General features: G+C 41.3%; 1 protein-coding gene across 2 annotated transcripts in view; it reads left to right on the forward strand.

Annotated features, from left to right (window-relative positions):
* CNTNAP5 (contactin associated protein family member 5) overlaps positions 1-14,737 on the forward strand; it is a 493,109-nt gene that overhangs the window by 64,193 nt on the left and 414,179 nt on the right. For both annotated transcript variants that reach the window (XM_033231817.1, XM_033231818.1), the window contains exon 5: positions 7,357-7,621. In XM_033231817.1, coding sequence (XP_033087708.1) covers positions 7,357-7,621 — 265 coding nt within the window. The remainder of the gene's footprint in view (positions 1-7,356; positions 7,622-14,737) is intronic.

Consider the following 14,737-nt stretch of genomic DNA (forward strand, 5'->3'; position numbering starts at 1 on the left):
ATAAAGAGTATTCTCTTATTCTTGTTTTATTCTTCCCAGGTGACTCATGGTCAAACCAGAGCTTTACTGCTGAGCTGATAAGCAGTGTTTGAAGGGTGACATGAAGCCTTAGGGGAAGAGAGGCAGGGAGCAGTGGTGACAGCCTGGTTGAGAATCTGCTAGAGACCTTGGATCTTGCATGGTCCCCACATGTTTTTTATTTATAGCTTTTTTTATTTTCAGGGTTTCATTTAAAGCAGAGCAGCCAACAACTTTCTGGAGTTTTCCACAGAATAGCTAAATGGCTTCAGTCACTAATAGTAAGTAGTAATAGTGTCTTTGGGTAGTGAAATGAGTCCAAAAGGAATGTGCTTGAATATCTTAAATAACTGGCCAATGTTTGACTAGAGGAATAATGCCTACTAATAGAAATACTTCCCAGCCATTTATCAGTGATGGTTCACTTTAGTGTAACCTGTTGTCTATGTAGCCAACCTAGGGTTAGCAAGTAAGTCAGTAAAAGTCTCTAAAGAGGATGGACTCCTAGCAGACATATAAGGCAAAGCCGACATCCAAATGGGAAATTCAAGCAGAATTGTCTTTTGTTGCTAAGGTCTAAAGTATTTCATGTACATCAATGATCTTCAGTGAAATAACCAAAGGATTATGGTTAATCATAAAGCCAGGAAATTAGTACCAATGAAGCCATTTGTTAAGAATGTCTCTCTTCTCAGTTCTGATAGGTACTTGTTCCAGCTTAGTAAATTATGGCTTTTATTGCCACGTGCTGAGACCTGGCTAAAATACCCAGTGATCAATGAATATAAGAGAGTCCAGGTTTAGGAATGTTTGACTAACATGGAGGCCTGAGCTCCCTGTTCAATACATTTCAGTCTATTCTCTCTATTATACAATCACATTCAGACCACTGCAGTGGCTCCATCCTTGTGTCTATCCGCAGAGCAGCATCTTCTGAAGTTGTTCCTCTGTGTAATGGATAAGTGTCAATTCATTCGATTGGTTCTGGAGTCACATGACAAAGACTTAAATACTACTGTGTTCTCTGTGTCAAAAGTCTTGAGGATGGAAACCTTCTGCCATGACACTCCCGTCCATCAGTCATGAGATGATCGCAGTAATTACGCTATTACTGCAATACCTCCTTTTGGATGAGTTTCTCTGCCACAGAGGCAAGCTTTTAGATGGATGGGTTTCACTGGATTTCCATCAGCATTCGGCGCACTTCTGATTTGGTGGCAGAATGACCTGAATACGTCTTCAGGGAAGGCGCTGCTCAGGAACTTTGTTCTGTCTCGTGGTTTCCTTCTGGTTTTCATTGCATAGCCCCAGAACTGGTACCTGTCTAAGAGGCCGCATATAATTTCTCCCATTTTGTCTTCTGCAAGAAAGTCGCAACCATTGTAGTTCCTCATACAGCTCGGCATTAATCTAGCTTTCTCTTTGTAAAATATTTTAGGCTCCAGTTTCTGGGGAGGGGAGGGGAGGGGAAAACATAATCAGTCAATTGGTTATTATACTCTCATAAGTGTGATTTAAAATATCAGGCTTCTTATTTATTTTTTAAATAGAGATTGGGTCTCATCATGTTGCCCAAGCTGGTCTCAAATTCCTGGATTGAAGTGATCCTCCCACCTCAGCCGTTCAAAGTGCTGGAATTACAGATGTGAGCTACCACGCTTGCCTTCTTATTTCTTTAACATGTAAAACTATATCATCTTTTGCTCACTTCCTTTTTATTTTAATATAATTATCATGTATGGTGATTCTTGCCCTCTTTCCTGCATCGAGACAGGAATTACTAGGAAAGAGGCCTAAGTTTCCCTCTTTAGAGCCTGAATCATTCAAAGAAAAAGTCTTCTAAAATGTAAATACTTGGTTACACTTCTCATGCCAACAACAGAATGATTCAGATCATCCCTAAATCCTCTCCAAAGACAAGACAGATGGTAAAGATGTGGGTCTTCAGCCTCAGATACCCAAGGTTAGGGAAACAAGTAGAAATATTAGGGCCCTCCAGTTCAATTGTCTCAGTTCACCAAAAAGAAACCTAAGCCTCTAGAAGTGACTCACCTCTGGCCACCAAGAAAAGTGTCAGACCTGGGAAGAGAGAAAAATAATAAGCCAGGAGCAATGCTAGACATGTTGCACGTGGTCTCATGTGGTCTTAAATCATCCCTCTACTATTATTCCCCAGATTATAAAGGAAACAATGAGGACCAGAGAAAGGCATGGTTTTTTCAGTAAATATTTGTAACAGGAATCTAGTTCTGCCTAAATTTAACACTGTCACTTCCTTTAGAATTCAGAGCAAGATGCTCTATCCCAAATTGTAAACCTGTTATGCAAGGCATGGGCAGTTTTCAAAAAGTAGCTAATTATTACAAGGCAATATAAGAAATATAATAGATTTCCACAGGTAGCACACACCACTGGAAGCCCGTGGAGAAGGCAGCCACTGTGAGATGGATGTCAGGAAAGGACTGGGCATGGGCAAGCCCAGAAGGCTTACTGGGCCCTGCAGGGCAAAAGTGGGGGTGGAGGGTGCAGAGGAATGAAGAGGTCATGCCTGGTGGAGGGAGGAAGACACAGCATGTGTCTAGAGGACAGCTTTGCTGTTAGTGTATCTCTTCACTCTAGTGAGGGTAGTGCCAATGACCAGGGACACAATCCAAGTGAGGTGATGGTCTATCAGTAGTCAGCAGCCATCTGTGCTTTCCTATTTGAAATTCATTGTGCTGTCAGAGAAGAATGGGAACCATGCTGGCCCCTCCAGCCCCTTCCCCAGTCAGCACCTTCTATCAGTTGTACCTGTAAATTTCTCATGAATCTGTTATCTTTCCTCACTTTCCCACATGGCTATTGGTATGAATCAGGGTGCTCCAGAAAAGTAGGGCCAGGGGGATCTCTATATATGTGGAATGCAAATATGAAAGAGAAATAGATTTGAAAGAGAGATTGAGATTTATAATGAAAAATTGGCTCACTGCACTACAGAGTCTGGGAAGACCAATGATTTGCAGACCTAGGAAAGTCGGTGTTGGTCTGTGTTTCAAGGCCTGGGTACCAGAAGGTGTAAATCCCAGCCGGAGGGCTGGAGAAGACGAGATGAAATTTCTCGATCAAGCAGGGAGGAAGGAAACAAAAAGGTACAAATTCCTCCTTCCTTTGCATTTTGCTCTGTGCCCTCAGCAGAGTACATGATACACACCCACACTGTGGAGCGCACTGTCCTTTGCCAAGTCCACCAATTTTAATACTAATCTCATCCAGAAACACACAGGGACACACCCAGAAATAATGTTTAATCCGGGCACCGCATGGCACAGCAGAGCTGACCAAGAAAAGACTGTAGTGGGTCTCTAGAGAAGTGTTGAAAAAAAATATTCATTACAATTGTTAAAGATGATAAGGGGGGCTACTAAATGGGGTTTTATAGTGGGAGCAAAGATTGGGCTCAGCTCTGAGCACAATAAAGAAAAGTGGGGATTTATAGCCACGGAGTAGGGTGGGGGTCAGGGAATGGAAAGTTACTTAGAGGTAGGGTACTTCTTTCTAAACTACCCCAACGGGAGCTTTGTTGAAGGCAGGCAAGTGTGATAATATATCCAAGGAGGTCAGACCAAGGTGGGAGGTTTTGGTATTCTGACTCTGCAGAATTCTTGCTAAAACTGGAAAAAATGGGCCATGGACAGAGCCCAACGTCACACCTAGTCCAAAGGAGGACTCAGAGGAGCCTGACTAGAGTTAGGTCAAGGAAAGAGTCTTTTGTCAGGAAAAAAAAGAAAAAAAGACATAGTTTGGGGAACCCCAGGGGCAAACATCTACTCCATCTTTGGCCCAGCACTTCTGAACATCTTGATTGTTGGAGAAGGGGCACGTATGTGAGTGAAACTATAGGGCACTAAGAACTACCATCTTAGGAACAACAGGAGACCCACACTTGGAGGAACCAGTGACTTGTGGCAGTTGCTGCCCTGGGGAGGTCTCATTATCATCTTGAATGGCAGTCACAGTCAGACAGAGGAGTCCATGGTTCAACTGGAGCTTGAGGGATGTGGTAAGGAAAAGCACTCAGACACCAAGAATTTCATTCCTTCCTTAAAGAGTGACTTCGTTTTTGGACAATGAAAGAACCTGTAGTTCTTATAAAATATAGGGAGGAAAAAAAGGCCCCATGGTAGCTCACTGACCTCCTTTCAATCTCACTTATGAGGTCAAGGCCAGTGGTTTACCTTGAAGGTTTGATCAATGCACCCTTCCTTGCCAGACATACTTTGTACCAATTACAGTAAATTAGAGTAAGTATATAAAGTAAATTTAATTACTATATCATGCAAAGGATCAGGTCAGATTTATGTGTACAACGAACTTGTGCTTAGCACAATTTTATAATATTTGAAAAATCTTGAATGAATGTTAAAATCTTGAATGGAATTAAACATACAGAGGGACAGAGCGGTTTTGGGGAATGAAGCGCCCTTCTTGGGATTAGGAGGAATGATATTTGAAGAAAGGGATTAAAAGGTATATAGGGTAGAATAGAGGCCACTGACCCTTTGCCATGTCTCTTTTGACACAATTCTAAAGTAATGTCTTCTCTCATGGCTTTTCTAAATGGCCAGCGGGAACTCCCTCAAATGCCGTCTTGAGACAGATTCTGGAGACACAAATGGCACTATTGAAAATGGTCAGTCCATGTTGATTTCAAACGTAGCATTTTTACATGCAGCTCATTTTTCTTTTTTCGCCTCACTTTGGTGAATGGAGGTGGCACCAATGGCCCTCAATACTGTACGTCATTTCTGCCAGCAGTAAGCCCAGCTGAGACAGGACTGTCAGAAAAGTGGCACACAGCAGCTGTGTGACAGGAAGCTGAACTGCAAACATTCACGTGCGCCCAGAGAGCTGGGTCAGATTCTGTGTAGAAGGAATTTCCCATCCACCCACATCTTTTCTCTCCTACTTGCCTTTGGATTTGCCCTTGGAGAATATAGTAGAGGCACGCGCTAAAGACAAAGAAGTTTTAGACAGCTGGAGTGGCTGCATAGGGGCAAGAATGATAGAGGGAAGTGTGAAGGGAATCGGGGGAAGGGAGAGAGAAGCTGGCCTAAGGTGAGTGAGGAAACTGTCCAAGGACAGAAAGCATATCCCAGCGCATTTCAAAGTTTTCCTGCTCTCTGTTGAGCTAGGTGTGCATCCCTACTCACAGCCTTATCTTAACAGTCTCTGAAGGTGTTTATTTAAAGCCCTTGCTCTGGGGGACCAATCCAGGAACTCCTTAGATTCTGAGCAACCCTGAATTGTGCGCAAGAAGTTGGGCCAATTAAACAATGAAATGAAGGGAGACTGAGGAAAGAGAGCCAGACCTCTGCTCAAATGTGAGCAAACTGATCAAATAAGGAAAGAATCTCAGGTCCTCTAGTACCCCACTGTCCTGAAGCCGCCTTCCATGGCTTTGATCCAGAGAACCCTCAGAAGAGGGCTTGGGTGAAGCTAAACTGGGTTTTAGATAACTCGGGGGGAGGGGATACTTTCGCAACCTCCTATGCCTTTGCCTTCTTCATCTTTGTGAACATTCCCACTCTACGCAACCTCAGACTTTGAATGCAGCTGTGCTTTGGCAGATTTGTTTTTACAAAAATGATACTGACCTTAGGAAAGAAAAAGATAAATAAAAGTTATTACTACTTCCTAGCCTCTCTGCAGAGCATGTGTGATTTGGCTTCTTCCAAAAGACAGCCCTGCCACGATGAGTTGGCCATCATTGGTGATGTTTTTATTCTTGAAAGTGAATTTACCAGAGATTCAAAAATGCAAATTAAAACAACTGTGAGATACCAAGAGCAAGTTGGTGGATTTTTTTTTTTTTTAATGGTGGCACTCGGTGCAGAGGATGGAGGTATCAGAGATGGTGGCTAAAAGCAAAAGCCTCCAAGTTAGACAAACAAGGGTTTGTCTTCCATGTTCCCTGCTAACTAGGCACATGGCTTTTGCTAAGTTATTTATTCTAAGTCTGGTTTGTGCATCCTTTAAATGAAGAAAATAATACATTATGGCATTGTTGTGCAGAATTCACAAGATATGTATGAAAGTGCCTATCCTATTGCCTGGCACAGTGGAGTGATATATACTGTGGGTGATTGCTTGATGGATATCAAGGGCCTTACCCTTTGACACATTAATTAACTTGTGAGGATCTAGCCTAAAGGGAAGAAAACATCTAAACAACTACAACAAATGATTCATGCAATAATATGCTCATAGCACTGTGATTGATGGATGAATCATTAGAAATGTGCTACTGGTAGAAGTTTGTTTGGGGACTGTTATTCATTTTCAAGAATACAAGACTATCATAAATAAACATGGTTGGGACCTGCAGATGTTTTTCTGGGGAGAGGTTTTTGGAATTGAACCATTCCCCTGCTCCGGGACTGAGAACTGCACTACGTATCTAACTCTGCCACCTGGCTGCCTCGGTGGAAAGTTAAATTCAGGTAGCCATTCAGGTTAAGAATTGTGGGATCTTTACCTTTTTTCCTATGCAAAGAATAATCTTCTTACTCTTCTTTTGGGTTCAATACACACTTAATATTCCCCAAGACCAGTCTTCTCATCCACTCCTCATCTATGTTATTGAAAATACTTTTACTAAGTTAAATGTTTGGCCCGTGTCACTGCACTGTTTCTGAGTTTGAAAGAAAACTATTCAGGAAGCAGCAGAGGACTTTCCAGCTCTGCCTCTACTCACTTTCCAGACTTACCTCCTTTAGGCTACTTGGACCTTCCTGTCCCACTAACTACTTAGAAATGGCAGGTTCCCTGGAATTCCTTAGGGATGCTGTTTTGCTAATTTCTTCAAGCCTTTGCACAAACTGTGCCCTTTGCTGAAAAGGCTAGTCAAGGTACTCCACCCCTTTCCTAATTCCTTCCTTTGTTTTGTTTTCCCTCGCATAACCTTTGCTTGTCCAGTTATTTCTCTTGCCAGGCTCCCGCGGGAGCTGGTGTCCACATTGTGAGCTTGGCACATAGTTGACTTGCCATAGGTATTTATATAATGAGTAAATGTAATTATTTTTACACACTTAGAAAGTGTGGATGCGTCCATCCCCCTTCCTTCTGGGACTCTTGGATGGCCCTCTTTGCAGATAGCATTGTGATCCTTAACACATGAATGGAAAATAATCTTGTGAGTGTGTCTGAACAAAGCCGACATTTTTTTCTTCTTTAAGATCTTGCCGCTGAATGTGAAATGATCCTGAAATTAAGGTCAGCTCCCAGGTGGTTGTTTATATCAGCTGTCAGATTGCTGAATAAAAAATGGCTTTTATATGTTTGACTTTTATTGTTTTCCAGGGCAATGTCACTTTTTCCTGCTCCGAACCACAGATTGTGCCCATCACATTTGTCAACTCCAGCGGCAGCTATTTGCTGCTGCCCGGCACCCCCCAAATTGATGGGCTCTCAGTGAGTTTCCAGTTTCGAACATGGAACAAGGATGGTCTGCTTCTGTCCACAGAGCTGTCTGAAGGCTCGGGGACCCTGCTGCTGAGCCTGGAGAGTGGAATCCTGAGACTCGTGATTCAGAAAATGACAGAACGTGTAGCTGAAATCCTCACAGGTACTGTCTGCTGACACTCTGGATCAGTTTCTTATTTATCCAAGTTGACAAAGGTTGAGGTCCTGACAAAAACATACAGAATCCAAATCTCAGGGATGTGGGTTAGCCCAGTATTCACAAATTTACTCCAAGTCTGAAGAGGCAGCATTTTTTTTTTTTTTTTTTTTTTAAGATGGAGTCTTGCCATCTTTAAAATGCATGGAGTGCAGTGGCTCAATCTCAGCTCACTGCAACCTTCGCCTCCTGGATTCAAGTGATTCTCCTGCCTTAGCCTCCAGAGTGTCTGGGACTACAGATGCACACGACCACACCCAGCCAATTTTTTTTTTTATTTTTAATAGAGATGGGGTTTCACCATGTTGACCAGGATGGTCTCGATCTCTTGACCTCATGATCCACTCACATCGTGCTCCCACAGTGCTGGGATTACAGGCCTGAGCAACTGTACCTGGCTAGCATTTTTTTGTTTTTTTGTTTTTTAGTAGGAAACAAAACAAAACAGTGAATTTAGAATTAGCTATGTCAACTTCGGTTAAGTGCTTAAATTTCTTAGTCTCTTAGCAGTCTCATTGGAAAGATGGGAAGAAGAATTCTTACCTGAGAGTATTTAGCACAATCTAGACCATTTCTAGGACTCTCTGCTAGGTTCTCCACAAACATGGCATGTATCATACAGAATCTTCACCACACTCACTGAAGGAAGTTACTATTTTTCACTTAATAAATGAGGAAATCAGAAGTCATGGCAATCACTTGCAAATCTCATGTTCCTACGTGATGGAGCTGGGATTTTATCCTGAATTTGTCTGACTTCCAAGTCTATATTCTCCTCTTAAACCACATTAGCATGGAAGTTTGGATAGCCCCTAAATTATATTTCATGTAAAAATCAGTAAATCTAAAACATTATTTAAAATATATACGTGTCTACATATATATTTTATTTTATTTATTTATTTTTATTTATTTATTTATTTATTTGGTTTTTTATTATAATTTAAGTCCTAGGGTACATGTGCAGGTTTGTTACATATGTATACTTGTGCTGTGTTGGTGTGCTGCACCCATCAACTCATCAGCACCCATCAACTCGTCATTTACATCAGATATAACTCCCAATGCAATCCCTCCCCCCTCCCCCCTCCCCATAATAGGCCCTGATGTGTGATGTTCCCCTTACAGAGTCCAAGTGATCTCATTGTTCAGTTCCCACCTATGAGTGAGAACATGCAGTGTTTGGTTTTCTGTTCTTGCGATAGTTTGCGGAGAATGATGGTTTCCAGCTGCATCCATGTCCCTACAAAGGACATGAACTCATCCTTTTTTATGGCTGCATAGTATTCCATGGTGTATATGTGCCAAATTTTCTTAATCCAGTCTGTCACTGAGGGACATTTGGGTTGATTCCAAGTCTTTGCTACTGTGAATAGCCCTGCAATAAACATATGTGCGCATGTGTCTTTATAACAGCATGATTTATAATCCTTTGGGTATATACCCAGTAATGGGATGGCTGGGTCAAATGGTATTTCTAGTTCTAGATCCTTGAGGAATCACCACACTGTTTTCCATAATGGTTGAACCAGTTTACAGTCCCACCAACAGTGTAAAAGTGTTCCTATTTCTCCACATCCTCTCCAGCACCTGTTGTTTCCTGACTTTTTAATGATTGCCATTCTAACTGGTGTGAGATGGTATCTCATTGTGGTTTTGATTTGCATTTCTCTGATGGCGAGTGATGATGAGCATTTTTTCATGTGTCTGTTGGCTGTATGAATGTCTTCTTTTGAAAAGAGTCTGTTCACATCCTTTGCCCACTTTTTGATGGGGTTGTTTGTTTTTTTCTTGTACATTTGTTTGAGTTCTTTGTAGGTTCTGGATATTAGCCCATTGATGAGTAGATTGCAAAAATGTTCTCCCATTCTGTAGGTTGCCTGTTCACTCTGATGGTAATTTCTTTTGCTGTGCAGAAGCTCTTTAGTTTAATTAGATCCCATTTGTCAATTTTGGCTTTTGCTGCCGTTGCTTTTGGTGTTTTAGACATGAAGTCCTTGCCCATGCCTATGTCCTGAATGGTATTACCTAGGTTTTCTCCTAGGGTTTTTATGGTTTTAGGTCTAACATTTAAGTCTCTAATCCATCTTGAATTAATTTTCGTATAAGGAGTAAGGAAAGGATCCAGTTTCAGCTTTCTATTTATGGCTAGCCAATTTTCCCAGCACCATTTATTAAATAGGGAATCCTTTCCCCATTTCTTGTTTTTGTCAGGTTTGTCAAAGATCAGATGGCTGTAGATGTGTGGTATTATTTCTGAGGACTCTGTTCTGTTCCATTGGTCTATATCTCTGTTTTGGTACCAGTACCATGCTGTTTTGGTTACTGTAGACTTGTAGTATAGTTTGAAGTCAGTTAGTGTGATGCCTCCAGCTTTGTTCTTTTGACTTAGGACTGTCTTGGCAATGCAGGCTCTCTTTGGTTCCATATGAACTTTAAAGCTGTTTTTTCCAAGTCTGTGAAGAAAGTCATTGGTAGCTTGATGGGAATGCCATTGAATCTAGAACTTACCTTGGGCAGTATGGCCATTTTCACGATATTGATTCTTCCTATCCATGAGCATGGTATGTTCTTCCATTTTTTTGTGGCCTCTTTGATTTCACTGAGCAGTGGTTTGTAGTTCTCCTTGAGGAGGTCCTTTACATCCCTTGTAAGTTGGATTCCTAGGTATTTTATTCTCTTTGAAGCAATTGTGAATGGAAGTTCATTCCTGATTTGGCTCTCTGTTTGTCTGTTACTGGTGTATAAGAATGCTTGTGATTTTTGCACATTAATTTTGTATCCTGAGAGTTTGCTGAAGTTGCTTATCAGCTTAAGGAGATTTGGGGCTGAGATGATGGGGTTTTCTAAATATACAATCATATCATCTGCAAACAAGGACAATTTGACTTCTTCTTTTCCTAACTGAATACCCTTTATTTCTTTCAATATATTAAGTAAATGCAAGTACATATGGCACCAGGGAATGGGAACACTTTTAAACGGTCCTCAAATGGCCAAAGTTTGGGAAGCACTGTTTCATTGCCATGTACTACCGATCTTACTGTCTAGCAATATGCAGCAGGTCCAGGAACAAATTGTATTTTTGGATACCCTGGCTCCTCCAGCTGCTGTTTCTTCAACATGGAACAGTGGAAGTCTCGCCCTCATTCTCTGTTATGTTACCAATATCTGATGTCCTTCAAGCAGCGGTATATTTACTAAGTTGACAAATACTCATTGAGGTCAAATCTCACATGCCAAGGATTGAGCAGGGATTGGGCTGCAGCTGCTGATAGATGAAGTTCTTTCAGAAGTCTCCCTGAATAAACAGTCTGAATAAAAATCTCCCTCTGCTTTTCACCACGGGTCAACATCCATCATGGGTTATACTACAATTTAATTTAGATGCCTTTCTCTCAACTGGACTGCATGGATTTTTTATCCAAGTAGATTAGCAAAAATTGAGTTAAATTGTAAAGGATATGACTTAATAGTTGTGGACCTAAAAGGAAGAAGCCAAGGCAATATTAATATAAGTAGATAGTTTATTTGGGCCAAGCTTGAATATTGCAAGCTGGGAATATAGATTCAAGTTGCCCTGAATGTATACTCTGCTCTGATTAGCTGCAGTTAGAAGCAGATTTTTAAAGAAAAAAAAGAGGTAATTTCTATATTGTTTATCAGAAATGTACATTAAAATCATACCAGCTAAAGATTTCCTGTGCATTGTTCTTTGTATCACAGATTCCAGGAGCAAGAAGATAATGGGTGAGGCAGGTAGTCAGGAAAAAAATGACTTTAAACAATTGCCCAGAGCATGGGTGCCTTGAGCTCAGGGGAAGGGTGTGTGACTGAAGTTTCATAGTCATGCCTCTCTGGGCCCAATATACTTTGCATCACTCGCATATTTCAGACTACTGTGAGCTGTATTTCTTTTCTCATAGTTATGGTCATGTCAGACCGTGGGAGACATTCAAATGTCCATAGGCGAACAAAATGGCCCACTGAACCCCTGAGCATAGCAGAAAGTCCTGAGTCTGGAAGTCAGTCAGTCAAGTTTAAAAGTATTAATACGTTTTCTCCTTCCTTTCCTGTGGCCCTGGATAAACTTTGTCTCATATGTAAAGTGAAGTGTATTAGTTATCTATAGCTGCATATCAAGTGACAGCAATATTTAATGGTTGAAAACATTATTTATTGTGTCTTAGTTTCTGTAGATCAGTAATCCAGGGACAACTTGGCTGGGTGACTGGTTCAGAGTCTCCCATAAGGTCACAATTGCATTGCCAATGGGGACTGCAGCCATGGCAAGGTTCAGTGGAGGAAGATCTGCTTCCATACTCACTCATGTGCTCAGGCAGGCTTCAGAAAATCCACTTCCACATGTAGGGAAGTTTATATTTCCCCCCTCAAGTTATTTAAAAATAACTTGAATCTATAAAAGAAATGAATAATGGACAAATTAACAGGAAAAAATGCATACACATTTTATTACATGCACACGTGTGCACAGGAGTCACAAAGACATACAAAACATAAAAGCCCAAAGAAATGGCAGATGGTTGATGCCTTTATACCACCTTGAGATTACAGAAAGAACTGGGGTTTAGGCCGGGCGCGGTGGCTCAAGCCTGTAATCCCAGCACTTTGGGAGGCCCAGACGGGCAGATCACGAGGTCAGGAGATCGAGACCATCCTGGCTAACACAGTGAAACCCCGTCTCTACTAAAAATACAAAAAACTAGCCGGGCGAGGTGGCGGTGCCTGTAGTCCCAGCTACTCGGGAGGCTGAGGCAGGAGAATGGTGTGAACCCGGGAGGCGGAGCTTGCAGTGAGCTGAGATCCGGCCACTGCACTCCAGCCTGGGTGACAGAGCGAGACTCCGTCTCAAAAAAAAAAAAAAAAAAGAACTGGGGTTTAGAGCATGGCCAGAATCATGTTATGGGCCAGGCACGGTGGCTCACAACTGTAATCCTACCACTTTGAGAAGCCAAGGAGTCCAGATCTCTTGAGCCCAAACCCCATCTCTACAAAAAAACTGAAAATTAGCCGGGCATGTGGGTGCATGCCTGTAGTATCAGCTACTCGGCAGGCTGAGGGAGGAGGATCAGCTGAGTCCAGGGAGGCCAAGGCTGCAGTGAGGCATGATCGTGCCACTCCACTCCAGCTTGGATGACAAAATGAGATCCCATCTCAAAAACACAATGACAAAAACAGCAACAAAACACAGGTAAGATAGTAAATCAGGTTATGATGGCATGACCGGTAATTGAGGGGAGAGAAGAGGAGGTTCTGTTTACCGAGGAGGTTCTAGGTGGTCTTAAAATGTAGGTGAAGCCATACAGGTATCAGCCCTTAGAAAGAATAAATGACAAATGTCTTTTTCAGACTCTTACATGTTTAGACTCTCAATCCTCAATCCAAACAAGGGAGAACCTCACAGAAAGCCTTGTTGTATCAATGCAGGTTTTCTCTACAGATGCAAGTCCCCCACGAAAGACAGCTTTGCAGGGCTGCTTCTTTCACAATGGCCCTCTCAAAATATGTCAAAGAAGTATATTTTGGGGTGAAATATTTTGGTTTCTTTTACCAACTTGTCCTCATGAGCCTCTCCAGAAAGCTGCCAAGGGTAAGTGAGAAAAACCACCCAAGACAGAAGCCGCAGTCTTTTTATAATCTAATACAGAAAATGGCATCTCCTCACTTCTGCCATATTCTATTCCTGAGAAGCAAGTAAATATGCCCAGCTTATGTCCACATGGAGGGGATGACACCAGGGCTTGGATATTAACAGGCACAGATTATCCAGGATCATCTTAGAGATTGTCTATCACAGGAGATTAAAAAAAAATTTGCTTTATAAGTTGGTGTTGGCAATTAAATGAGGTAGTATATCTCAAATACTGCACAAAGTGTTGAGTAGCTATTTAACACATTTTTCTTCTTTCTGTGCTGACTCAAGAGATACAGCTAAAAGGGGCCTCATTCTGCAGAGTCATAAAAGTTAAGAATGAATTTGTGCAGTCAGAGGATTTTTATAAAATTTATTAGATTTCCAGTAATGGAGGTGAGTTAATCACTGAGAATTATACTATTTTTCATGTTCTGAATTATAAAAGTTCAACCTCAATCCTCCTTATTTGAAAAAGAAAACTGTGAGCTGGTACTGAGCTGTTTCTCTTGAATCGGTGAGATGTTTTTGAATACAGAGACTTGTAGGCCTCAGGTCAAAAATGAAGTTTTAATACAAGGAAGGCCCTGGCAGCACGTTGCTCTTAAAAATCCAGGTGCTGTCTGTATTATTAAGCGCATGTCAATCATTAAAATGCATTTATGACCGAAAGAGAGTCTTGTAAGAGCTGCCACCTTACCCAATTGCAGAAAGGGAACAAATCATCAGTTATTTCAGACCCACCTCTCAGAAACTGATATAAGCAAAAAGAAGTTTTTAAAATGTGCAGCCAGAGTTCTCAAAAACTCTTCTCTCCTAAAGAGAATTTCTATGTTTTTAGAAAATTTTAAAAACTTAATGGTTTTTAGAAATGGATCAAAGTTTTGTGTATTCTTCTATTTTCCCATCTGAGAGGGGGAAGAACAAACAAATAATCAAACAAAAACAGTTTTCTCTTCCATTTCTGAGGAAACTTGTTTTCAAAGTACTTGAGCTTATATTCACTTTATAAGAGATGAAAATCTCATATGAATGATGAAAAAATAATGACAAGCATTCCAATAATTTTTGAGAGTCAACGGGGCTGTACTTGACATTTGGTATGTCCCAAATGGATCAGAGAATGCAGATAATCAAAGGTTTATTTGCGACTAGTTCTAACATCCTAGATCTAAAAGATAAGGTAATTCCTTTGGAAATGGCAGTACAATGATGCCTCACACCTTCAACCCTGTTCCCAAAGCTTTGTACAGTGTGCTTGGCTTTTTAGGAAGGAAGCAGTTCTGATTTAGGGATTTTTGCATTGAAGATCAAGGAGAGACTTGCAAAGTAAATGCATCCTCAAAATAGAAGACATCTGAATTTAGTTATTCTAGAGATGAAGTTTCAGGAAGATGAAGGACAATAGT

The sequence above is a fragment of the Trachypithecus francoisi genome, unplaced genomic scaffold (assembly GCF_009764315.1).
Source record: "Trachypithecus francoisi isolate TF-2019V2 unplaced genomic scaffold, Tfra_2.0 Lachesis_group13, whole genome shotgun sequence".
Taxonomy (NCBI): Eukaryota; Metazoa; Chordata; class Mammalia; order Primates; family Cercopithecidae; genus Trachypithecus; species Trachypithecus francoisi.